Source organism: Leptidea sinapis, chromosome 47, assembly GCF_905404315.1.
Source record: "Leptidea sinapis chromosome 47, ilLepSina1.1, whole genome shotgun sequence".
Lineage (NCBI taxonomy): Eukaryota > Metazoa > Arthropoda > Insecta > Lepidoptera > Pieridae > Leptidea > Leptidea sinapis.
Window position 1 is genome coordinate 1,760,723 of NC_066311.1, and position 27,925 is coordinate 1,788,647.

Below are 27,925 nucleotides of genomic sequence, written 5' to 3' on the forward strand. Positions count from 1 at the left end.
CGATGTATATGCTTCTACAATATGATCCCAGAAAATGTACAAAACAAATGTGTTACGAAATTTAAAAGAATTGTTTAAAAACGTTTGTGTGGGAAAGGTTATTATAGCATAAACGATTTTCTTAATGACACCACGGACTGGGAATAAAGCGAACACCCTCAGGCTCTTTAATTATAAATGTTTATTGTACGATATTACATTGTAATCCATATTTTATATTTAAAAAAAAAGCCCGCTGAGTTTCTTGCGCCCATTCTTCTCAGGTCTGAGGCAGTCTCTTTTGAATGGGTGGTAGATTTTGACGTTCAATAAGTGATTTTAAATCCTATTTTGAATAGAAATATTTGAATTTGAATTTGAATTTGAATTGGGTAGGCACGTAGGTTCTTCTGAGTCCCACATAACTAACGCAGCTGGCTGCGTCGGTATGCATGAGTATTCACCATCGTTATCCCTGGAGGTGGCCCTTTCTCCTTTGTCTGAGCGCAAAAAAAAATGGAATCTGCTCTTTAGTATTTCAAAATTTCAAATATTAAAGCAAAAATTAATCACGCCTTCGGTCAGGAGAATATTCTGTCTATTATATATACCTACGTTATTAAGCTCTTTGTGTCATAAAATTTGTATTCTTTCATTTCTTCTGGGTGAATTATTAATAATTATTTCAGTTTAGCCTAGTCTGAAAAACTTGAACAAGAAGATAGATGACCTTTGATTCTCACCACATAGTTACATGCCCCAGTTCGATCCTCGTCACGTAAGTAGGTACTTATGTATTTTCGGTTTTCAAATTCATATTATACACGTATTTTGCTTGGCAATTCTTTTGCTGTTACAAGTATCTAGTCACCCGTATGTGTCTCTACCGTCAAATTGGGGAGATAACTTGGCCTGTTTGACTGTACATAAACTTTTAAATGTTGCAAACGGTAGATAGATCTTTATTAATAATAATAATAATATTTACTAAACGTGTATATTGACACCTACATGTAAGAAGGTATCGTACTATTACGTTTTGGATAACCATATTATTATTATACTTACACCTTTATTAGGTAAATAAGTTGTAAAATAACTACGGTTTATTTTTTACAATCAATTTTCAAAAACTTTCCACGAATATATAAAATCATTTACAAATTTCATTGTCTGTTATAGTGTGACCTTCTGCAATTCACATTTTTATTTATAAATCGCTAGGCAAACATGAACAGCCCGTCTCCCCGCTACCAGCAAGTTTGCTACTTTAATACACATTCAACGTAGTATTTTTATGTTCTAGGTGAGTATAATGCCTACAATAACAACAATAACATGACACACATAGAAACTAAACTATTAACTGATTCACGATTCCCACGATCCCGATAATTTTGGTTATATAAAACTACCATAACTACTATAACTTTATCATTTTAAAGTTATAGGTACTTCTGTAGGCGCGTTATGAAAAAAATATGAGAGTGAAATTTTAAGATGCGCGCGCATCACTGTAACACAAATGTAACAGGTTGAAGTTGGTTCTTAATATTTTCTGACGTTTGCGTCATTCGTTATTTTTTTTTTGGTTTGTTCGTCCATTATTAGGACTGGCAAAGGGTCCAAGCCCATACAGCCGTATTCACTATTTTATAATTAATTGTCTGAGCCATCTTTGCAAGATTTTTAAAAATTGTTCTTTCTAAAAACGTAGAACGCACAAACGCACGGGAAATAAATCATTTTAATGATTTTTTCTTCAATAGGCCAAAGAAGTATAACTTCTTGAGTGCATACATAAGTACGCACACACTTTTTTTTAAATATAAATACTTATCAATAAAATATTCTAAATTTTACAACAAAACATTGAATTGATTAAATTATTCATATAAAATTATAATGTTGACTGTTATATTAATACATAAAATAAAATTAAACCTGTTAATTCACTCTCATATTTTTATCAATCAAGCAAAGTCAGGCCGCTATGTTATATAGATCATCATAATATAATATAAGAAAGGATCTATCCACCCTGTGAATTGCATGATTATTATCTTTGCATTGTTCCAACATTAGCACTGCAATGTGCAATGTGCATTCATAGAGTGAACTTCCTGTATGTACATGATAACAGGTATTTTTATCGTAATTACAAATTATGATGATAGATGTATACTATTTCAGTAACAATGATAGATAGATAAATATTAACATTATGGAATAAACTTTCTTCTGTTGTTTCGTAGCTCATCCACAGTGCGGTTCTTAAGATACTTCCTTCGACGTCCATCCAAACTATGGAACAAACTTTGTTCTGTGGTGTTTCGTATCTCATCCACAGAGCGGTTCTCAAGATACTTCCTTCGACGTCCATCCAAACTATGGAACAAACATTGTTCTGTGGTATTTCGTAGCTCATCCACAGTGCGGTTCTTAAGATACTTCCTTCGACGTCCATCCAAACTATGGAACAAACTTTGCTCTGTGGTGTTTCGTAGCTCATCCACAGTGCGGTTCTTAAGATACTTCCTTCAACGTCCATCCAAACTATGGAACAAACATTGTTCTGTGGTGTTTCGTAGCTCATCCACAGAGCGGTTCTTAAGATACTTCCTTCGATGTCCATCCAAACTATGGGACAAACTTTGTTCTGTGGTGTTTCGTAGCTCAGCCACAGAGCGGTTCTTAAGATACTTCCTTCGACGTCCATCCAAACTATGGAACAAACATTGTTCTGTGGTATTTCGTAGCTCATCCACAGAGCGGTTCTTAAGATACTTCCTTCGACGTCCATCCAAACTATGGAACAAACATTGTTCTGTGGTATTTCGTAGCTCATCCACAGAGCGGTTCTTAAGATACTGCCTTCGACGTCCATCCAAACTATGGAACAAACATTGTTCTGTGGTGTTTCGTAGCTCATCCACAGTGCGGTCTTTAAGATACTTCCTTCGACGTCCATCCAAATTATGGAACAAACATTGTTCTGTGGTATTTTGTAGCTCATCCACAGAGCGGTTCTTAAGATACTTCCTTCTACGTCCATCCAAATTATGGAACAAACATTGTTCTGTGGTATTTCGTAGCTCATCCACAGAGCGGTTCTTAAGATACTTCCTTCTACGTCAATCCAAACTATGGAACAAACTTTGTTCTGTGGTGTTTCGTAGCTCATCCACAGTGCAGTTATTAAGAAAATTCTTTCCACTTTCATACAAACTATGTAATGAACTGTTTTGTGGTGTTTCGTAGCTCATCCACAGTGCACTTATTAAGAAAATTCTTTCCACTTTCATACAAACTATGGAACGAACTTTGTTTTGTGGTGTTTCGCAGCTCATTGACAGTGCAGTTTTTATGAAACTTCATTCCATGTTCATCCAAACTATGAAATAAATTTTGTTCTGTTGTGTTTCGCAGCTCATCCACAAAGCGGTTCAGTGAAGTCCTAGGCGTTTTTTGTGACGCTCCTAGGTCATTCGCTAAATCAAAAACAGAGGCTCACCGTCTCTGTAGATAGTTGAATCAAGAAGAACATCTTCGCGATGAATGGATACACCAGGAGATTAGAACATGCTGTGCGGTGGGGCAGAGGGTGCGCTTAACACCGTTCGCTCGTGAATAGCAAAGCAGTGGGGGTTAACACTTCTGAGTTATTTTAATATGATTGATCATAATAAATTATCTAATAATAAAATAAAAAAATCCTCATTCAGTATAAAATATTTTAAAATAGGTAAGTCAAATATCAAATTTATTTTTAAATATATTTTCTGTTTTGTATAGGTAAGGTTCTAAAAATTTAAAATGTTAGTTACTTTTTAATAATAAGGTATTAAGAAGTCAAAGAAGCATTGGTGTGTTTAGTACACGTCAAGCTGCGAAAAAAAAGATCGATCAATGATGTAATGATTAATATATATCTATGGGTAATGCCTGAAAATAAATGATTTATTATTATTATTATTAATGATTTGTTCGCAGATGTGATGTTGACATCTTTACAAGCGTCTCGCGCTAAACCTGCATGAATCATGCAATGATGTTCTACTAACTCGGGGGCATCCACTCCATCTTGTAGTCTCCAAGATCTTTGCTTATACCACGGGGAAGCAATGGCAAATTACGTATTAACGTGTATAAAGAGAGGTCAATGATAGCGAAACTGAAATGGCAGTGAACAGGGCACATAGTTCGACGGACAGATGGCCGTTGAGGCAGTAAAGTCCTCGAATGGCGACGTACCGGAAGACGCAGTGTTGGTAGGCCCCACTACAAGATGTACCGACGATATGGTCAAGACCGCCGGAATACGTTGGATGAGGGTAGTGCAGGACCGATCGTCGTGGAAATCTTTGGGGAAGACCTTGGTCCAGCAGTGGACGTCTACCGGCTGATGATGAGAAAGGTAAAAATAACTATGACTTCCCAGTTGGTACAAAAGAGGTTTGTATTTTAAACAGTTTTGGGTTTTATGTATATAAAATACCGTCATTATCTTAGATCATTTACTACACGTCTAGATAGACTGTCACAACTGTGAACACATCGACAAAATTATCATGCACACTAAAATACAGTGACATAAATATCGCGAGTGACATAGACAGTAAAATAATAAACCTGGCCTGTTTTCATGCGTTGCCTAACAGCAAGAGGCTCTGTGTAGACGTATAAATTATCTTAGGGGTACCATTACAAGTAGGATTAATTTATATAAGACCAAAATTTATAAATGAAATATTTGGCGAATATCATACGAAATTTGTTAGTACCGGTTGCCCCACGACAGCAAACATTTTTTTAAAGCGAAGATTTCTGCTTCTGCCAAGCTGAGCACTTATTGAGGATAGTGAATGAGACTTAGCTGTCATGCTCGACAAGTTACGCTCGTTAAGGTAAAGAGAGAGAGGTAAAGAGTAATTTATAAGCACAGCATCATATTTAAATGTTTTCAATATCGTGTGGTACTAAGCACACAGTGGTTTTTTTTACCGACTCCAAAAACGGAGGAAGTTCTCAATTCGTCGGTATGTTTTTTTAATGTTTGTTACCTGAGAACTTTCCACTGGGTGAACAAATGTTGATAAATCTTTTTATTTAAAAGCTGGTGATTACCGTGTGGTCCCATTGCAATTTGGTCCTGATCTGGCAATGGCATCCATGAGAAAACTATAAGTCTTAATTGCATCTAGACTTAGATTGTATTAAAATACGCAATTCTTGTTTTACTTTTTAGTGCATATTATATCTTTTGTTTTGGAATACTTTTTTTTGAAGCCAGTTGTTTTCTTTTGTTAATTTTTTTAAATGTTTGCAGAAATAATATAATTTTTAATATAAGCTGGGCAAACAGGCCATAAGCTCAGGTGAGGGGAAATGGTGAGACCACCTATGGACATCCGCAACACCAAGTCAAGAGATGCCAGTCTAAGATTTTTTTATGATTTTTATGAAATGGGAGTATGCTTGAAGTTACCTAAGTCGCATCAGTTCGGGAAAACCGCAGCTGGTAATTGATTCTACAAAGTGAGTCGCAGGCAAAAACACCCTCGCGTGGCCATAGAGTGCCATACATTAACATGATGCGTATGGAATTGCGCATTTAAAGTTAAATAAACTTTATTCAATTAGGTTTAAACTAAGCACTTTTGAATCGTCACTATAAATTGTTCTTTTAAATTACTCAATCTACCATATGTTCGGAAAGAGTAGAGCTCGTGAGAAGAACATACAAGAAACTCAACGGCCACTCTTTTCAATCGATAGAAAATTTTACAATGGCTGTAGTATAGGTACAAAATAAATTAGTTTGTAAGGTACTGCATAAAATATTGTATGAATTGTGTTTAAAGTTAAAACCGTTTTAAATATAAAATATCTCATAAAAAGTAATAGACAATAAACTGTATATAGAGGAGGCATAATGGAGACGATCCGGCACACAACGCCGCCCCAAACAATGCTATTTTGATGAGCATGACGAAAAAATGATGTCCAGTGGTGAAATCGATTGCTGCTATTAACTCGAACAACTCCTGTGTGATATATGTGGTAAAAGAAGCAAAGATAACCTCCCGCAACGCCAAAGAATCAAGCCGATCAGAGATGTCTTCGAGCCACTCTTCGTTGTATGTGGCCAAATAGAAGAATCCAAATGTTTTGAGTTTTCTTTAGTGTCGATTCCAATACCTAATCCTACCTCAATAAATTTTCTGAAATGGACGAAGCTGGTACTGGAGAGCGCCCTGCCAAAGGTAAGAACAGTACTCCCTGTGAGGCCGAATTTGCGACTTATATAGTTGCAGTTATTAAGTAGCTTTAGTGAAGTAGGTACTGTCTCGCCTTACTGAGTACACCAAGCTTTTTTTAAGCTAATTTGGCCTTCTCTTCCGCAGAACTGAACGTTGCTCAGTGCTGTATGTTTGTTCGAAAAAATTTAGCGAATTCAGTAAACATGAAAACACTTCCCTTTTTCCATCCAGGGACCCCACCAAACTACAAGTACCTTTCTGAAGAACTACATTATTTCAGAGAAACTGTTTGTGTATGTGCATAAAAATCTATAATCACATCCCAAAAATAATAAGAGAGGTATCGTCAAATAGGAATTTCTCATCTAAATTGAAAACCTTACCTTAGTAAAAACTGCTTAGACGAATATTTTCAACTAAATCTTGACTATATACTATATAATACTGCTACTAATCTTTTATTAAATTTATATTATTAATTTAATTTATATTTTTATAAATTTGCACGTCATAAATGTGGCAAACATGTTCTTAATAATATTTATGTAACATCAATCTAACATGTTTATGCAAATAAAAACTTTGACTTTGACTTTGCTCGATAAATTGACGCTGAGAATACCGATACAGGCTGTAGCAGTTAGAGAAGTGATCTCGAATCGAGAGGACAAAGGGAGACTTTTTTTGCGGTGAACGCACAAACATATTGCGTCTTCTTAGGGTTAAATTGTACAAAAAATAGCCAAATGGTAATAACACAATCAAAATATTTCCATGATAGGCAGGCAGTCATTATGAACCGCATTTATCATGTCCTGTAATACTTGGCTTCTTCTTTCATCTCCTCTCCTCCTCTCTAGGTACTCCGAGACAATACTCAATATATTCCCGAACTGATCTTGAAGCGTAAACAACGTAACGTGGAATTTATTAATTATAAAAAATATATAAAAGGCATTTTTTTTTCTCAAAATTGATTGAGGGTAGCGCAGGACCGATCGTGGTCCAGCAGCTAACGTCTACCGGCTGATGATGAGAAAGGTCAAAATAACTATGACTTCCCAGTTGGTACAAAAGAGGTTTGTATTTTAAACAGTTTTGGGTTTTATGTATATAAAATACCGTCATTATCTTAGATCATTTACTACACGTCTAGATAGACTGTCACAACTGTGAACACATCGACAAAAATATACAGTGACATAAATATCGCCAGTGACATAAACAGTAAAATAATAAACCTGGCCTGTTTTCATGCGTTGCCTAACAGCAAGAGGCTCTGTGTAGACGTATAAATTATCTTAGGGGTACCATTACAAGTAGGATTAATTTATATAAGACCAAAATTTATAAATGAAATATTTGGCGAATATCATACGAAATTTGTTAGTACCGGTTGCCCCACGACAGCAAACATTTTTTTAAAGCGAAGATTTCTGCTTCTGCCAAGCTGAACACTTATTGAGGATAGTGAATGAGACTTGGCTGTCATGCTCGACAAGTTACGCTCGTTAAGGTAAAGAGAGAGAGGTAAAGAGTAATTTATAAGCACAGCATCATATTTAAATGTTTTCAATTTATCGTGTGGTACTAAGCACACAGTGGTTTTTTTACCGACTCCAAAAACGGAGGAAGTTCTCAATTCGTCGGTATGTTTTTTTAATGTTTGTTACCTCAGAACTTTCCACTGGGTGAACAAATGTTGATAAATCTTTTTTATTTAAAAGCTGGTGATTACCGTGTGGTCCCATTGCAATTTGGTCCTGATCTGGCAATGGCATCCATGAGAAAACTATAAGTCTTAATTGCATCTAGACTTAGATTGTATTAAAATACGCAATTCTTGTTTTACTTTTTAGTGCATATTATATCTTTTGTTTTGGAATACTTTTTTTTGAAGCCAGTTGTTTTCTTTTGTTAATTTTTTTAAATGTTTGCAGAAATAATATAATTTTTAATATAAGCTGGGCAAACAGGCCATAAGCTCAGGTGAGGGGAAATGGTGAGACCACCTATGGACATCCGCAACACCAAGTCAAGAGATGCTTTGCCAGTCTAAGATTTTTTTATGATTTTTATGAAATGGGAGTATGCTTGAAGTTACCTAAGTCGTATCAGTTCGGGAAAACCGCAGCTGGTAATTGATTCTACAAAGTGAGTCGCAGGCAAAAACACCCTCGCGTGGCCATAGAGTGCCATACATTAACATGATGCGTATGGGATTGCGCATTTAAAGTTAAATAAACTTTATTCAATTAGGTTTAAACTAAGCACTTTTGAATCGTCACTATAAATTGTTCTTTTAAATTACTCAATCTACCATATGTTCGGAGAGAGTAGAGCTCGTGAGAAGAACAACGGCCACTCTTTTCAATCGATAGAAAATTTTACAATGGCTGTAGTATAGGTACAAAATAAATTAGTTTGTAAGGTACTGCATAAACTATTATATGAATTGTGTTTAAAGTTAAAACCGTTTTAAATATAAAATATCTCATAAAAAGTAATAGACAATAAACTGTATATAGAGGAGGCATAATGGAGACGATCCGGCACACAACGCCGCCCCAAACAATGCTATTTTGATGAGCATGACGAAAAAATGATGTCCAGTGGTGAAATCGATTGCTGGTATTAACCCGAACAACTCCTGTGTGACATATGTGGTAAAAGAAGCAAAGATAACCTCCCGCAACGCCAAAGAATCAAGCCGATCAGAGATGACTTCGAGCCACTCTTCGTTGTATGTGGCCAAATAGAAGAATCCAAATGTTTTGAGTTTTCTTTAGTGTTGATTCCAATACCTAATCCTACCTCAATAAATTTTCTGAAATGGACGAAGCTGGTACTGGAGAGCGCCCAGCCAAAGGTAAGAACAGTACTCCCTGTGAGGCCGAATTTGCGACTTATATATAGTTGCAGTTATTAAGTAGCTTTAGTGAAGTAGGTACTGCCTCGCCTTACTGAGTACACCAAGCTTTTTTTAAGCTAATTTGGCCTTCTCTTCCGCAGAACTGAACGTTGCTCAGTGCTGTATGTTTGTTCGAAAAAATTTAGCGAATTCAGTAAACATGAAAACACTTCCCTTTTTCCATCCAGGGACCCCACCAAACTACAAGTACCTTTCTGTAGAACTACATTATTTCAGAGAAACTGTTTGTGTATGTGCATAAAAATCTATAATCACATCCCAAAAATAATAAGAGAGGTATCGTCAAATAGGAATTTCTCATCTAAATTGAAAACCTTACCTTAGTAAAAACTGCTTAGACGAATATTTTCAACTAAATCTTGACTATATACTATATAATACTGCTACTAATCTTTTATTAAATTTATATTATTAATTTAATTTATATTTTTATAAATTTGCACGTCATAAATGTGGCAAACATGTTCTTAATAATATTTATGTAACATCAATCTAACATGTTTATGCAAATAAAAACTTTGACTTTGACTTTGCTCGATAAATTGACGCTGAGAATACCGATACAGGCTGTAGCAGTTAGAGAAGTGATCTCGAATCGAGAGGACAAAGGGAGACTTTTTTTGCGGTGAACGCACAAACATATTGCGTCTTCTTAGGGTTAAATTGTACAAAAAATAGCCAAATGGTAATAGCACAATCAAAATATTTCCATGATAGGCAGGCAGTCATTATGAACCGCATTTATCATGTCCTGTAATACTTGGCTTCTTCTTTCATCTCCTCTCCTCCTCTCTAGGTACTCCGAGACAATACTCAATATATTCCCGAACTGATCTTGAAGCGTAAACAACGTAACGTGGAATTTATTAATTATAAAAAATATATAAAAGGCATTTTTTTTTCTCAAAATTGATTCTTATAGAATTATTTTTGATGTCATTTCTAATATTCTAGATACTACTACCGATTCGGTAACAAATGGCACTCTCAGAGAGAAGAAGCGGCGCGAGAAACAGTAAAAAAAACAGTAGCTAAGTTTCTTGTCAGGTTCCTGCCCATTCTTCTTAGATTTCAGGCATATCATTCTGAAAGGGTGATTGATAATTTGAACCATCAATTAATATAAATTTTCATCTTGTAGAAAACACGCGGAATTCAACAAAACTCATTGCTACCCACTAACCAGTGTGTTAGACACACATAACACGATGGTTTGTTAGTTTTGACTGTCAAACTCATTGAAAGAAAGAAATGCAATTTCCATTCACCCTTTACCCATTTTATAAATAACCACTAGCAACCGCGTTCTAATTAAAATGAAAAACAAAGCTTTAATGCGTTCCATGTTCAAATTCAAACGCTTGATTGGCAGGAAATGGTATGCGCTCACGTGCTATTGGCCACAGATAACATTAGCGTGACTAACTGTTTGTGCGGGGGAGATAAACCAAAATGCGACCGCAAACCTTGACGGACAATTTCCAGACGACCGCTACATCAAAATCGCCTCTAAAACAAGTACTCAAAGTTCAACTTTGTTTGAACATGTACAGTCTGTAATATAAAATACGATATAAAAAATAGTACCTACTGTTCGATTTAATGTTATAAGCTTTGTAGTGTTTTTAAGATCTAAGAACTCCTAGGCGTACCTTCAAAAGTATTAGTTTACCATATTAATATAAGTTTTAATTAACAGATCGAAGAATATTTTTTTTTATTGCAGAAACATATCATATCTATTTCTACGGTGAAACAATCACCACAAATGAAACACATCATTACCAAAACCAACCCCTTATTCGCCAAATAATTTTATTATAATAGATAATTTAAAACTGTCCAAGTTTACCCCACCACTTGTGTATAAGAGGGCGGGGCACGAATTAAAACACAACTAGAGATAAAAATATATACGTCCCTTTCGCTCAAATGAGCAGTCCCGGTCGCAGTAAGCCGCTTACATTGCGAGGCCGTTTTATTGTTGTCTCTTTCCATTTTGAGTGTTGAAAATAGAGCCGTCTCTTCCAGCCCTTCATTTCTATAATGGTGCGGACGGTCACAGTTCCACGTGAGATTGTGTTTTGTAATCAGTAAAGTGGCGCCTTTATTCAGAACTGCAGTGTACAATGTTCTCGCGTATGATAGTTTGACAGATAATTTGGCGGGAACAGAAATTTCTCTTTTTCGGACAAGCAAAGGTACATGCATACAGCCAGTGCTCTAGTGATGTTTGTTGCAGTTGAAGAGTAAAGTTATTGCTTTTGCGATAGCTGGGATTGTTTTCTTTGTTGTTTTAAAGGTGAGAACTTTGTTTTATTATTCCAATAAGAATATTATTTAATCCATTTTATTGGCCACCCATGAACACAAGAGGCCTCTGAAAAAATACACATCTTGTTATTTATATTGTTAAGATTAATAATTGAGCGAAAAACACAATTCTCTTAAAGTAATTGTAAATATGCTACCCAAGTGAAAAAACATACAAGTAAAATATGAAAGTACATATGCAGGGGGCAATTTTTTTTATTTAAATTCAATGAAAAACAAAATATTTTAAATTAACTGGAAATGTGCTAACTAAATACATTGGTATAAATATAGGTACGTTCGCAAAATATTAACTTAAACAGTCTGTAAATAAATATATTGTTATTTAAACTTTTGTGAATCTCATTACAGCTATTAGTATAAAAAAAGCTACAGACATTTAAAAAACAGCGACTGACAGACTACGCTGAACTTAAAGCACGCATAGATGTTAGAAATTTTCAGAGTATTATAATTCATTATAATAACAAATCCATTATTTAACATAATATCAGGTATCTTATAGACGGCATGATGAAATCATATTTTTTTAATAACTAAAAAGGAGGAGTTGTAATATCCCATGGTTTTAATATGCAGCACTATGATAACGGAACTTATTCAAACTTCAAAGATTAGAATAATTGTCGTGAATCATGAGTTAGAAAATCGCTCATAAATATATTTTTAGAAAAGATTATAATAGGATTAAAACGCGGGTAAATTGCAATTATGCATGAAGAAATTGCAGATTTTTTTTTTAAACAAGAAAGTATTTTATTTAAATTTAGAAATACTTACGCCTAATGTAGATCTCTTTCTAGATGTTTTATTACTCTCTTTAAGGTGAGTACGTTTCTTTGAATTGATATTTGCCGCTGTAGGAGTCTTATCATCTCTTTTTTGTGTTGTGAACGTAAATATGTCTTCAAATGCAACCGTTGTGGACCGTTTGGGCTTAGCTTTACTTATATTATTTACATCTCGTTCAAAAATTTCTTTCTGTCCTTCTTTGGAAGCTGATTCAATTGTGTTTAGATTTGTAGAACCCACAGAGTCGAGCACAGGACTAAATCTAGCGGTAATTAAAGGCGGGTCATTAAATTCCCCCGCGGAACTCAGAGTTTTTAATTCAGATATATTTTTAAATAATCGATCCACTACTTCTTTCAATACTATTGATTTATTAACAGGAATGTTCAATTCTTTGCTTATATCTGAATTTTCATTAGAGTCTATTTTTGTCAAGTTATCTTTGAAGAAAATTTCTTTTTCTAGAATGTTCTCCGTAGATGCACGGATTAAATCAGGTAGATCTTTTATCTTTGTTTGGGCTTTAGTAATATCTTCATTATCTGACCTAGTAACGAGCCTCATTCTCAACCGATCCATTATATGCTCTATAGTTGCTTGCGTTGGTGTCGAATAACTTTTCCTTGTCGACTTCGTATTCTTTCTCTTACCAACTATCTTAGCCGTTGTCGTGTATTTTTCTATACGTTTCGTTGTACTGTTGCTTAAAAATAGAACATAATGTTTAGGCGTTGCAATGATTTTTTGCGATTCTATCCTCTTCGTAAGTGCTTCTTTAAATTCCTCCAAAGTCAGAAAGGCGTGAGGAACTCTCGATTCCACTGGGTTATTTATGTAAATGTATTGATTCCGACCAGATCGTAGTTTACTTTTGACAAGAAGGTTATGTTTCTTCAGCCCGTTAACCTCTTTGAGTTTCTCTATATGTATTTCGAACAGACGGTTATTGTCATATTGGCGTCGAAGAATTACACGATCTGAATCTGTTAACAATGTAAAAATCCACTTTATTATTACTCTGGTAACATAGGTAGCTAGTATAGTATTATTACAAATATAGATTATATAACAGAAAAATGTGCCTCTCACAGTGAGCGCACTTCTTTCTGCAATGGTAGTTGGTCGATTTCTCATAAAATATCCAAACATACACTTAAATGCCGGCATTTATCTTACAATTCATCTGTGTTTGAAAGGAGCTTTCAGTAGAAAAATATTATAACTTATAATTTCCTTGGTGATTACAAATATTTTATTGTGAGGAACAAACATAAACTTTTTATGCCTACTACTCGGTTGGGTCGAGTTAGTTAGTCTTTTGTTGGGCGATGTATATGCTTCCAGAAAATGTACAAAACAAATGTGTAACGAAATTTAAAAGAATTGTTAAAAAACGTTTGTGTGGGAAAGGTAATTATAGCATAAACGATTTTCTTAATGACACCACAGACTGGGGATAAAGCGAACGACCTCAGGCTCTTTAATTACAAATGTTTATTTTACGATATCACATTGTAATCCATATTTTATATAAAAAAAACCCGCTGAGTTTCTTGCGCCCATTCTTCTCAGGTCTGAGGCAGTCTCTTTTGACGTTCAATAAGTGATTTTAAATCCTATTTTGAACAAAAATATTTGAATTTGAATTTATTAAATATAATACAATTATAATTATTATTTCAGTTAAACTAAAACTTAAACTAATTGCGACAATAACTTTATTGTGTTCTAAAATTTTGCTATTCTTTTCTGCAATTACCTTCCAAAAATCTACTATTCTATTGAAATGTGCAGAATTTGCCTATTTTCGATGATCTAGTTTCTGCCCTTGACTTCATACATCATAAATCTGTACAACGCTTTCTCAGGAATTCTAACTTTCGGCTTAAAGTTATTATCCCTTTGTACGAAAATGACGAGTGTATAATTTCATGATGATTGGAATTGTTGATTAATTCATATTCACCTTTATAACATGAGTAATGATACTTACCATTATCCAGTGCCTCCTTATATTTCCTATACAACTCTCTAATCAGCTCTTCGGAAAGACCCCGATGTTTGTACGAGCCGACAGCTCTTACACACGTGAATAATAAACAAATGAATACGAAATATCGAATAATACTGCACATGGCTGTATTCCCTTATAATTCGTACTTGTATGATACGCTGCGATAAACTTAATTTTCTTTTTCATAAACAACGCCAGATGGTATCTGATAAGCGAAGACTGAAACAATGAAGTATTATGTATTACCTTTATATTGAGATTGTTGCTGGGAAATCGACACAATTTTTTGGCACCTTTGGCATACTATTTTGCAGCCCTTTGGTGGCACAAGGGCTAGGGCTGTGGCTTGTAAAGCAGGACGCGCTTGTTCTTTCCCTGCTACGATTCAATTCCAATTTTTAAGGACAATGTAAGATTATTGAATCCTCTCTGCCATTTGTTTCCTAAACGATGGTAGTGTTTTAATTGACATAGAAAAGTATTAAAAAATCTATTTGAGAAAACAATTACCTTTTATACTAAATAACCTTCTGTAATCTTTATCTACTAGTAGATCTGCTAAATTTACCTTAATTATGCCAATGCGTATACGTATGTTGATACGCACAAAAGCCTTACAATTTACTTTGACTAAAATTGTTGTATATTTATTGTTAATACTGAAATTCATCGATATATTTTACCCCATCACTACGTTCACAGACTGCATTATCATCCCCACCAGTTTCGCATCCTATTAGTGCGGTTTTGACTGTAACTGAACTTTCTTCTGAGCACAACCAAACTGTGGAATGAGCTATTTTGCAGGTTGTATTCAGGCGGATATGAGAGCAGAATCTTCAAATAAAGAGCATAGACACAGCCTAGCAATCACAGCACGCTGGATTGTTTTCTTATTGTCTATACAAAACTGCATCATAGAAATGCATCTATAATAATATATAGGTAACTAGCTGCCCGGACAGACTTCGTTCTGTTTATACACTTGATGATACTCAATCTAATGTCCCTGCATTTTTAATCTGTAATATCTTCGAGAATATTATTTTAAATTACACGCTGTAAAGGGCAATATTGGTTTATATTAAATGTTATTGTGGATCCCTAAGAGATAGACATATACCATCGTGGATTTTTTTGTAGAACGTTTTAAGGTGTATAATACTGTAATACATTATTTTGATCTATCTCGTAGGGTTCAGCCGGCGTTTGCAATGTAAAAAAAATGTGTTAATTGACGACATCACATTAGAAACCTCTAAAATTATCAGTGTTTTTTATATTATGCATATATTATATATATAAACCTTCCTATTGAATCACTCGATCTATTCAAAAAAACTGCATCAAGATCCATTGCGTAAAGATATAAGCATACAGACGGACAGACAGCGGGAAGCGACTTTGTTTTATACTAAATAGTGATACACCAACTCAGATATGATAGATGTTCTACTTTCCGGGGTCAGCCTAAAGTAGATTAAGTGTCCGAAGGTAGACCCTTAAACCCTTAAAAAAAGCTGATATTTTTTTTCTACTTTCTCATATATGGTCTGCTAAGAGCTCTGGTATTGTGAAATATCATTTGTGGCAATTATTTTAAATTTTCTTCATGGAAATAAAAAAAAAACAAAAAAGAACTCTACTTATAGTTATTTAAACCATATTTGTGTGGTAGGATTGATTCAGTTTTAATTCCAACCAAGTAGCGAAAAGTAACTACCGTTCACATATAATGTGGGGCTTGAATAGCTAGTAGCGCGTTAAAGCCTTAAATTTATAACTACAGAAGTTAGAGTAAATACAAGTTCGGTGGCGGTAAAAGTGGTAGCGAAGGCTGTCCGGAAGGCAGTACCTCCTATCAAGTGAACCCCACGATGTCTGTTGATAACTTACAAAAAATATCAAAACGTCACTACTCAGTGATACTCACCGTTAAGCATTAATAATACTTTATGAGTATAGTTAATTATGTATATTTATATTCCACAAAGAAATTTCTAAATATGTTTAAAAATTCTTGAATTCGATAATATTTTTGTAAATATCAAAATAATGTGACACATTTTGACAAATGGGTACAAAAATACAAATTCTTTATAAGGTTGTATGGGACTCGTCATAACTATTCAATAGTTATGACGAGTCCCAGAGAGTATATGAGACTACTTTAATAGCATTGATTAATATCTACCTCAGGCTGTTATTATAAAACGCAAACTTGGCTTTAGTCTGACTATTCAGTCCATTGATTTTGGTGTTTATTTATAACTTGATTAGATAATCATCTATGTAAGTGAAGTAACAACCAATTCTAATTTAACTTAAAGTCAAATAAACTTCATGAAAAAAAGACTTCCTGGTGACAGGATCATCCAGCCACCAGATTGATCTTTATCGTGTCAGTATTCAAAATAACCACCAGTGGGTGTTTATTTATAACTTGATTAGTTAATAATCCATTTAAGTGAAATAACAACCAATTCCAATGTAAGTCAAAGTCAAATGAACTTTATTCAAATATGCTTAAACTATGCACCTGTACTTCTGTAACCTACTGTAACAGTTTCCTGTACAAAAGTTGAATTTCCCGAAATTACAAAAAATACAAAATGTTTATTTTCTTTATAAAGTATGTATATAAATCAATATTCATGATAAGAGCCTCCTTTTAAGCACTATCGCGCCAGTGTTAGAAGACTCCATTCTTCCATAGCTTATTAATACTTATTAGATTATTTACAGACAATCAAACATATTCTAATTACTAAGATGCATGTATAGTAAGAAATAAAAATAGTGCACACAAAATTATTTTGAATACTGACACGAAAAAGGTTAATCTGGAGGCTGGATCTGTCACCAGAAAGTCTACTTCATGCTTTTTTATTTCTTTTTTTTTCCTTAATTAAACTTACACTATTTTTTTTATATAGAAGCAAGTAAAATGCTCACATAATGACTTTATTTTGCTTACGGTATATGTTGATTGATACACCTACTGTATTGTACTATATATGAATCTACTCAATAACTCTTGTGTTTTTCTTATTAATTAACATTTATTTTTGATTACTCATGTAAGGCATTTAGTATTTCACTTCACTTCCATCACTTTGCATATATATATTGTAAATGATTTGTAAATTTAATTGAAAATTGGAACCTGTTTTGTAAAGGGCTTAGAGTTTCTTACTCGTTCTTCTCTAAAGAAATCTGTCCTCCGAAAGGGCGGTGTGAAAAATTACATATTTCAAGTGTAATATAATTTACCTATGAAATAAAATATTTTTGATTTGATTTCATTTGAAATGTATAAGAGCACGAAAAGCAATTCACACTATAATCTACAAAGGACTTTGTCCATGCAATGTTATAATTTGCGCGTATTCGATTCGAGACGAAAACTTCATGTTTTTAACTACAACTGCGCTCGTCACCTTGAGACATAAGATGGTAAGTCTCATTTGCCTAGTAATTTCACTAGCTACGGCGCCCTTCAGACCGAAACACACACACACTGTCACAGCAGAAATAGGCGCCGTTTTTTCTAGATATAATATGTTATAATGTTTTTATTTTATACGATTGTCCAGCAGAACATATTATAATAGTCTTAAAGTGAAAACATATAACGAAAACATAGTCATTAGGTATTTAATAAATACCTAATGAAATAGCTTTACCTAATAAGGTAAAGCAATATTAAAAAATACAAAATCGATTCTCTTTAACATTTTTTACCATTATTTGAATAAAAACATAACTTATACATTTATTCTATTTACATTCAATTTTATGAACTTATTTATTTTACAGAATTATTTAAACATTGCTTGCGCGCAGCCATTTGCCGATCAGTTAGTGCAGAGCCCAAAAATCGAACACTCATTACACTCACAGGAAATTGTTTGTTTTAAAGACAGAGCCTACAGATTGATATGGTGGTATATACCATGCACGGTCCAAAGTAAAAGATAGGCTGTAAGAAGATATATATTTATTGCTTTGCCCGAAAATATTAAATAAATGCCAACATTGCTTAAAATGCGTGTGAATGCTCACGACCTCTATTTTGTGCAATGCACGCACACTAACATAAAGTGACATAAAAATCGCAGGTGTAAGACGTAGCTTGTCACGCACACTAGATTAATAAACCTGGCATGTTTTCATCAGTTGTCTAGCAGCTCTAGTCTAGAAGCTGTATAATTATCTGAGGTCTGTTCATATCTAGCGTGATATTGCGTGTAGTCGATGTATTCATGCAAAGTTTGAATTAAATCTATTTACCAGTTTTTGCGTTTTTCCCGTTTAAACATAGAGATTTTGGAAACAATTCTTGGATTTGTTTCCGTAGAGAACACACAGAAAGTTTTTTTTTAAATAAAATTCAATATACAGTTTATACTTTTTTACAATTTTAGTATACACAGTGGAGCTACATATTATATAGATAAATACGACTTTAATGCCGACTCCTATTGCCCAGTGGTAAGTGACTCTGCCTATTGAGCTACAGGTCCCGTTCGAATCCCGGTAGGTGTAAACATTTTTATGATGAATATGGATGTTTTTTTCCGAGTCAAGGATGTTTATTTGCATTTATGTATATAAGATATATTATATATCGTATTAAATACAACGTTATCTTGTACCCATAAGCTATGCTTAGTTTGCGGCAAGATAATTTGTGTAAAAGTGTCAATATTTATTATTTATTATCTAATAAATAACATTCTCGTGTCCCGTTGTTTGTTACCAAACTCCTCCGAAACAGTTTAACTGATTTGTATGAAATTTTGTGTGCATATCGGGTATCGGTTTGTTTTCATAACCCTAAATGATAAGTGTGACCCACCCCTAAATATTTTTTTATGACAACTTTTTTATTTTTACTATATTATTCAGCATTAAAAAAATACATACAACTTCAAATTTTCACCCGTCTACGATCAACACCTATTTTTATATCACGATCTTAATATTATTCTATTCCATCCACAGATACGCAATTGAGTTGTCGTACGATAAATTTTATGTACGATATATATTTGGTAGGTCTGAGAATCGGTAGTCATCTATTTTTTAAACCCCAAAAATTTTAATTATTGTTTTTTCTAATTTACTTAAAATGGCAATACAACGTTTGCTGTTTCAGCTAGTAATAAATAAAAATACATACTTCACCTAAATAAATCAATTAAACATATCATTTTGGAGCAACCTGTAAGTAATCTAGTAGCCGCGCGCTAGCGTAGGCACTGACACATACTTGTCCCACGCCGCGGCGCCGGGCCGTAGCGTTCAGAACTCGTAGGTGAGTAGCACCCACGTAGGCGGTAGAATTAAAATTTAGTTTGTTAAACATAAAATTGGTTTGTTTGAAAATTTCAATATAGTACATTATTTTTTAAGATTTATTTTATTATGATTACGATTAACTAGAAATATCCGTGTGTTTTATTGTGGCCATTGTGGTGCCGCGCTGTAGGTATAGATATTAAAGAGCTTCCCTCCGTGATGTTCCGAGCTGAATACCAGGTCTTGATGAAACGTAAAAATATATTCATACTTCAATAGAGTATAATAAAGGATTGATGCCTTGGAGATGTGGTGCTGCAGGCGTATGTTGAGGATACCTTGGACAGCCAAGCGAACAAATGTGTCGATCCTCTCACAGGTCAAGATAAACACCCGTCTATCCACAATATGCCACCAACGAATTCTTTTGTATTTTGGCCATATAATGTGAAGGGGTAACGAGAGCCTGGAGAAATTCATGGTAGTTGGGAACACAAATGACAAGCGAGCCCGAACAGAAGCCGATGGAAACAAAAGGTTCACCACCAGGTGGACCACTTTTTGATGACTACGATCCTCAGTCATGAGGGAACGACAAGAGAGAGAGAGACTTTTTTATAGAAAAGAAACACACAATATATCGTCTCATTTAGTATCTATTAAAATTATTGTTTTTTCCCCAGTTTTTGTTGTATCTTTACCAGAGCGGGTCCCTACTAAATTATATTTTAGCTAAATTATACCTTAGCGGTTATTTTATAGTTTGTAGTTGTTTTGGAGTATCACTGTCATCTCGGGTCTGGCTCGAACCAGTATTTAGCTCGAACTATTTGACTGCATGCAACGCAGAGCAGCTCGAATTGTCGTGAACCCAGTGCTCTGTGAACGGCTAGATCACTTGGGGTTGCGTAGAGACGAAGCTTCATTGTATGTCTTCTACGGCATTTGTAATTTTCCTTTGCCTTAAGCACACTTTTGCCGTTCCTCTATCAGACTGCGAATGATATGTCTTTATATGAGTAGGACGTCATTGGCTGAAAGGGCTACATTTCACTGGGACACCACGGTGTCGCAACCAGTCGCCGCTACCAACAAAATATATATAGCTAATCAAATTTGTTGCGCAACCACATCCAACGCATCATGACTCTGGTGTAAAAAGGCATAAAGACATAAAAGGCATTTATTTTCTCAAAATTCATGCCTTTAGAATTCTTTTTGATGTCATTTCTAATATACTAGATACTACTACCGCTTCGGAAACCAATGGCGCTCTGAGAGAGAAAAAGCGGCGCAAGAAACTCTCCCAGCATTCTTTTTTTGCGCTCTTTTCAATATAAATATACAACATTGTACAGTCATTTCTATCGCTATAAAATAATCAAATATAGTCCCAGGCTGTCCGATCACTTAGATATTCAGCTGTGGAGTGATAGGAATTACGACAGAGCCATTTTTTAATAATATGTTTAAATTTATTAATATATAATGCCTGAACTTGCCCTTAAAGCTATTATGTATCTTATGAAGCCTACTAGAATTAGTTACAAGCAATCCCTTTTTTCTAGTGTTATAATAATGAAAATCACTATTAAGAGCAAAATGGTGACGAATTTTGTGAACTTATATTAAATTTTCATAAATATACTGGCAATGAACAGTCATAATATTTATTTCTTTGAGACTTTTTGACTGTCTATGTATGTATGTATGTATGGTGTGTAGTTTGGTAGCTTACGGACACCACGGTTGCGCGACTGGTTGCGCCACCATGGTATTACGGTGAAATAGAGCCCTAACTACTAACTAACACTTTTTTTTATCTATATGTATCCATTATTGTTCAGGGTTGTCACAATTGAAGAATACGGGGTCTACACGATGCTGCCGGCGCAGCAAATAACGCCGATCTCACCATGGCCACCAGACTCCAACCTCCTGGACAGAATGGATGACCTGGCACACAAAGGTAAAGGTAATGGTGACTGCCATTTACTTCTCTATCTCAGCATGAGGGAGGACCAGCGTATAATCTGGTCTTTGGGAAAAAGTTACTGTTGATAAGTTGCAACTCAAGATAACTAAATGATGCATCCCCATTACAATTATTGCTGGATAGACATCGCATGACATTATGGTATCACATAATGACATATGACATGACATGACTTGAATAGGTGGCTATGCAATATGTATAAAATTATATAATCATAAACAACAAATTAAATTTATGAACGATGTGGGACTCGAACCCGAGACCTCTCGCGATCCGTGCGAGCACTCTTCCACTGAGCCAATCGTTTGAGTGACGTTACGTTCATGAATCTTGATATGTCTTGTTCAACCCTCAGGTTGTGGCTTCATCTTCAGGATCTACTTTACAGTTGATAACCTGCTCAACCCCAATATTTGCATATTAAGAAATATACTTATCACTTTAAAAAAATATCAAATTGCTTAGAATCATAAACAACTTGTTATTTTAAACTTATATTCCTCACTTCTGGGATTCATTATACAAATTAAATTTGTAACCAAAAATTATGAACCATGCTGGACCCGAACCCGCTACCTCTCGGGTTCCCTCCGAGCGCTCTTACCAACTGATCTAACCGTTAGTTGGACCAACTTGATTTTGACTGGTTTCTAAAATAGTTACTCAACTCTCTAGACTGATTGAAAAAACCTTAGATAATTTATACTTCTAGATAGAGTCTCTTGCTGCTAGACAACCGATAAAAACAGGCCAGGAATATTAGTTTAGTGTGCGTGACAAGCTACGTCTTACACTCGCGATTTGTATGCCACTTTGCGTTAGTGTGCGTGCATTGCTCAAAATAGAGGCTAACTGTCATCCTCAAGTTTTTCAACAGCTGTGATGTTTAATGATCTAAGGAGAAAACATTTTCAAATGAAAATGACTACGTAATGATGTAGTTATAATTAAATTTAATATTGAAATTTCTTTATCTAGTTATAGAAATTTTTAATCTAATAATTGTTGGTTGACTCCAATTTCCAAAGACAAAACAGCAAATTTAATGCGATAACAATATGGACTTTTCTCGTGGATGACTTTATATATAATTATTGCTTGATAGTAAAAGAAACTATCGATAAGAAAAAGAAACGATCAACAAAACTCATGTCAATCCTTTGGAGTTTCAAGGCAGTGTGTGTGGCGATCACCAAATATAAGGTGAGCCGTTCACGAAATTGTCTCTTCTCCACAATTCTTTGAAAAATGTATACATTTATGTACACGTGTTTGAAGTTATACTTCTTTGGTGTAAGAAAAAATCTGAGTAACAAAAATAATAAAATGGCAAGCATCTTACAATACCGTAAAAAGAAGTATAAACAATTATAACAATCATTAAATATTCAATTCAAATCATTTCATTCATTCAATTTGAACATTTTCAATTTGAAGTGTCAAGATTAACGTCAAACATATAAATAAATACTTTTACGATGAAAAAAAGTTAAAACGAATCTATTTAAGTGCCCGTTTTTATTTTGTGCAAATGGGTTTAATTTTCATTCACGTCTATATATTATTAAAAATGATACAGGTACCTATTATATATATATATATATGTACATCTACGTATGGTTTTATTTTGTATCCCCCCCCCCCCATAATAGAAAACACGTGTGTTAAACATAAAAAAATTATTTGATAAACCACTTTGAATACTCCATTCTAGTGTATTGTCTACGTAATACGAAGACAATTAAAGAGACACTTAGAAATCAACTTCATCCTGTTATTTTTAGATGTCGGTGCGCGCGCGCAACCTAAAAATCAATTCCCATAATTTTTCCCAAACGCGCTGCAAGAAGTCTAACAAAATCATAAGTAATCATCTTGATTTAGTCCAAAAGACGAATAAATTGGAGTCAACTATCATTAAGGCTGAAACCTATATAGTATTCTTAGACTTTGCTCAGAATTTACTTAAGTAAAACTTAGCTGATTGTGATAAAACGCGAACTTGACTTTTGTATTCGGCTGTCTTAGCTTAAGCTCAGTATAAGTTCAGCAGTCAAATCATGCTAAGCTTCATCATCATCATCATCAGCCGGAAGACGTCCACTGCTGGACAAAGGTCTCCCCCAATGATCTCCACAACGATCGGTCCTGCGCTGCCCTCGTCCAACTGATTCCAACGAACTTGACCAGATCGTCAGTCCATCTTGTGGGGGCCTACAAACACTGCGTCTTTCGGTACGTGGTCGCCATTCGAGGACTTTACTGCCCCAACGGCCATCTGTCCGTCGAACTATGTGCCCTGCCCACTGCCACTTCAGTTTCGCAATCATTTGGACTATCTCTGTAACATTGGTTCTCCTACGGATCTCCTCATTTCTGATTCAATCTCGCAGGCAAACTCCTAGTATAGCCCTCTCCATTCCCTCTCAGCGACCACGTCAGCGTAGTCTTCGTTGTTGATAGCGTTGCTGAACCCCGGATTCTTAGCACCCCCTAATGAATTAATTCTTAATGCTAAGCTTACACTTAGATAAATGTTACGTAAGTAAAGTCTGAGCAATGTCTAAGTTCGCTTTATCGACCTCAACCTGAGTTTACAAAGAACGCAGAAAGTCGTTTATTGTAAACTCATACTAATACATTGCTGTGCAATCACCTGTTGCATTATAAGTCTGTGGGCTTTACGTAAAAACGTGATTAATTAGAGTAAGCAGGCTTGTGGTGAACAGGTCACAGCGGTGTTAACCAGCTCGGCGGCGTGTTTGTAGGAGGGAGACCCCTGCCAGACTCCACCAGACAGAAGATCGTGGAGCTGGCGCACTCTGGAGCGCGGCCCTGTGACATCAGCCGGATACTGCAGGTCTCCAATGGATGTGTCTCCAAGATACTCGGCAGGTTTGTGTTATACAGCAGTTTGTTAAGGATACCTCTGCCCACAAACTTTATCAGTGATATCTTTGCACAGGATGCCGGCTATATTATGGGTTTCACAACGGTGCCTTTTTCTGCCGTGAAGCAGTAATGTGTAAGCATTATTGTAACCTGTAAACTTTATTAGGTTTCTGTCTGAAGGCCGCCGTAGCTAGTGAAATTACTGGGCAAATCAGACTTAACATCTTATGTCTCAAGCTGACGAGCGCAAAGGTGGTGCCTATCATCAGCTGAACATCTCATCCCCGATGGTCATAAAAAAACTTTATTCTATTATTAAACTAAGCGCTTTTGAATCGTCACTATAAATATTTATTTTAAAATGCTGAATGTATATGCTCGGGAAAGTAGGGCTCGTGAGAAGAACATACAAGAAACTCAAAGGCCACGCTTTTCAATCAATAGATTATATTACAATGGCTGCAATATACAAAACAAATTACTAGTTTGTAAGGTGCTGCATCCAATATCCGCTGCCGTATGCGAGAGAGAAAGGGAAGCCAGACTGACTGGCACCGTAACGCGTTACGTTACAAGGCAGTTAATAGAAGTTATCACTTCAAAAGTATATCAAGCATAACACCAGTACTCGAATTCAGAGAAATATGTCAACAGACCTAACTGTACGTACACAAGTAATAATATAAGGGTAATACCTCAACCTAAACCACAAATCATAGAAACACCTTGGCAAAGATGTCTAGTCCGTACTAGTAATCCGAAACCGAAATATCCCAAAAATGCTGCTAGTGAAGTAAGTAAACCAACACTCAATCGATCAAGTCCTAACCACAGTATCAAATAGTTGCAACCACATAGAGCAGCAAAATAGCCCGTCCAAATCGAAACAGACTCTAGATTTGTTACTAGTTGGTGGAGAGACGGCCAACTTAAATCGATGGTGTTATACAGCAAGGTGAATACTAAGGTTCGTTAAAGACAGACGTGTAATACGAGAAGATCTATTTTCATAGCACGTTGACTTTTTTAGTTTGCGGTTATATTTAATAAATAAATTTAACGGAATTTCTCGGTTGGTTAATGTTTTAGAGTATCATATTATGATGACAGCTGATATCCATTAGCAATTTCGTTTCTGCGTAGAAATTTTGGAGATTTCGAAATTTTATGCAAAGTAGATACCGAACGATCTAATATGATCATGTTCCAAGGAAACATTTTTAACTGGACCCTAGCCTCTAAAAGTAAAAAAAAAATTAAAATATTTGCAATTCAACTCTTAAAAAAATGCAGTTTAAGAATATTATTTAATAGTTTCTACCACATCGGCTATTTTTAGTATTTCAATGTGAATCGATTTCTCCGCATAGTGTTGTAGTTTATCAGTGGGAGGCTCCTTCGCACAGGATGCCGGCTAGATAGTGGTAGATTATGGGTAGGTACCACAACGGCGCCTATTTCTGGAGTGAAGCAGTAATGTGTAAATATTACTGTGTTTCGGTGTGAAGGGCGCCGTAGCTAGTGAAATTATTGGGCAAATGAGACTTAACATCTTATGTTTCAAGATGACGAGCGCAATTGCAGTGCCACTCGGGTTTTTTTTTTTTTTTTTCATAATCCTGAGCGGCACTGCGTTGTAATGGCTGGGCGTATCAATTCTCTTCCCTTATTTTCATATAAAAGAAATACAAAACTTTCTTATTTTTTAGGAAAAACACAGCGTACCATGCTTAGTGTGCTTAAAGACTATATTCTAATTTTCATACTGTGGCTTCTGTTGAAGTAATGTGTTATAGTGTCTGTGTAGTGATCACTGTCCGAGTCATGTTTTAGATTGCTGCTTATTGACCAAGAATATTTTAAACAACTGGAGTAAATGCATCAATGTATTAATATAGCAGTCGATTCTTATTATGCTGTAATTTGTGGCATGTTCCATATTCCGGCTTAGTTTTTATACGACGTTATATGTCTATATGTATAGAACGCCATTGTATTCGTTATAAAACCTTTTTTCTCTTCCCAGATATTACGAAACGGGATCAATTCGACCACGTGCTATCGGGGGCTCAAAGCCCAGGGTTGCCACAGCAGAGGTGGTCAGCAAAATAGCGCAGTACAAACGCGAGTGCCCCTCGATTTTCGCCTGGGAAATCAGGGATCGCCTGCTCAGCGAAGGAGTCTGTACCTCGGATAATATACCAAGTGTGAGTAATACTTAATTCTATTATCCCTTAAGTATTTCAGCATCATCATCAGCTGGAAGACGTCCAATGCTGGAAAAAGTCCTCCCCCAAAGATTTCCACGACGATCGCTTCTGCGCCGCCCTCATCCAACGTATTCCGGCGATCTTGACCAGATCGTCGGTCCATCTTGTGGCGGGCCTACCAACACTACGTCTTCCGGTACTTGTTATACTTAAATTAAGAAGAGTCAAGTTTGCGCTTTTACCACTAAAAAGCCCCATTTGTATCACCGTTCTTCGACATCACTTCATTGTGTGTCTTCTACCGCATTCATCGCCGAGAGTGTACCGAAGAGCTGTTTGATTTGCTTCTTAACGCTTCTTCTTCCGCACGACACGTAGTAAATTAACATAACATAACGATCATATAAATGTTTGCACGTACCGGGATTCGAACCCGTCGAGTGGGCAGAGCAAGTAACCATTGGGTAATATAGGTTTTGATGAGTCTTGAGTGTTTGTACTAATGTATGCACGCAAGAAGTTATACTTCTTTGGCCTACCGAAGCAAAAATTATTAAAATGATTTATTCCTCGTGCTATTCTACGTTTATAGAAAGAACAATTTTGTAAAAATCTTGCAAAGAACGCTTTGACGATAAAGTATTAAATACGGAATACGGCTGTACGAGCTTGAAACCTTTGCCTGTCCTAATAATGAACGAAGAAACAAAAAAAAAATAACGAATGACGCAAACGTCAGAAAATTTTAGGAACCAACTTCAACCTAAATTACACTCACAAAATTTTTTAAGCGCGCCTAAAGAATAGTATAACTTCAAAAACCCCGGAACAATTGTGGAAAGAGATTTTTATGCAAAATATAGTACAATACGCCCAAGAATAAGGTTTAAGATTCTGCATTTGCACAAATACTTGTATTTTACAAAGTATTTCCACTATTCCGAATCCTTACTCGAATACCGTATTCTCACAAAATGTTTTCACTATCGATAGCCGAGTCACATCACTTAGAGTTATGTATACATAGGGATGTCATAACGCCTTATCTGCCCCAACACTACAGCCCCTGAACCACCCCCTCCCTACGTGGCAAAACAATATGACGATATAACTTTTTTCTGCATCTTTCCCTTTTTTTAATACTTCCCCTTCGACGGATGTCTCTTCCGTACATAAGTCGACTCTTTTGTATAGCCTTAAATTCCGTCA

General features: G+C 35.3%; 2 protein-coding genes across 2 annotated transcripts in view; one reads left to right on the forward strand and one right to left on the reverse strand.

Annotated features, from left to right (window-relative positions):
- Positions 1-10,955: 10,955 nt before the first annotated feature.
- Positions 10,956-16,371, reverse strand: LOC126978155 (uncharacterized). Its single transcript, XM_050826910.1, has 4 exons — positions 16,248-16,371; positions 14,294-14,533; positions 12,289-13,283; positions 10,956-11,554 (listed from the first exon to the last, which is right to left on the reverse strand). Exons 2-4 carry the CDS (start codon positions 14,433-14,435, stop codon positions 11,525-11,527), a joined length of 1,167 nt encoding a protein of 388 aa, XP_050682867.1. The 5' UTR covers positions 14,436-14,533; positions 16,248-16,371; the 3' UTR covers positions 10,956-11,524.
- A 5,128-nt stretch (positions 16,372-21,499) lies between these two features.
- The window catches only part of LOC126978131 (paired box protein Pax-6-like), an 85,278-nt gene continuing 78,852 nt past the window's right edge, over positions 21,500-27,925 (forward strand). The window contains exons 1-3 of the mRNA XM_050826873.1: positions 21,500-21,587; positions 24,344-24,509; positions 26,533-26,713. Of these exons, the coding sequence (XP_050682830.1) occupies positions 21,500-21,587; positions 24,344-24,509; positions 26,533-26,713 (435 nt within the window). The remainder of the gene's footprint in view (positions 21,588-24,343; positions 24,510-26,532; positions 26,714-27,925) is intronic.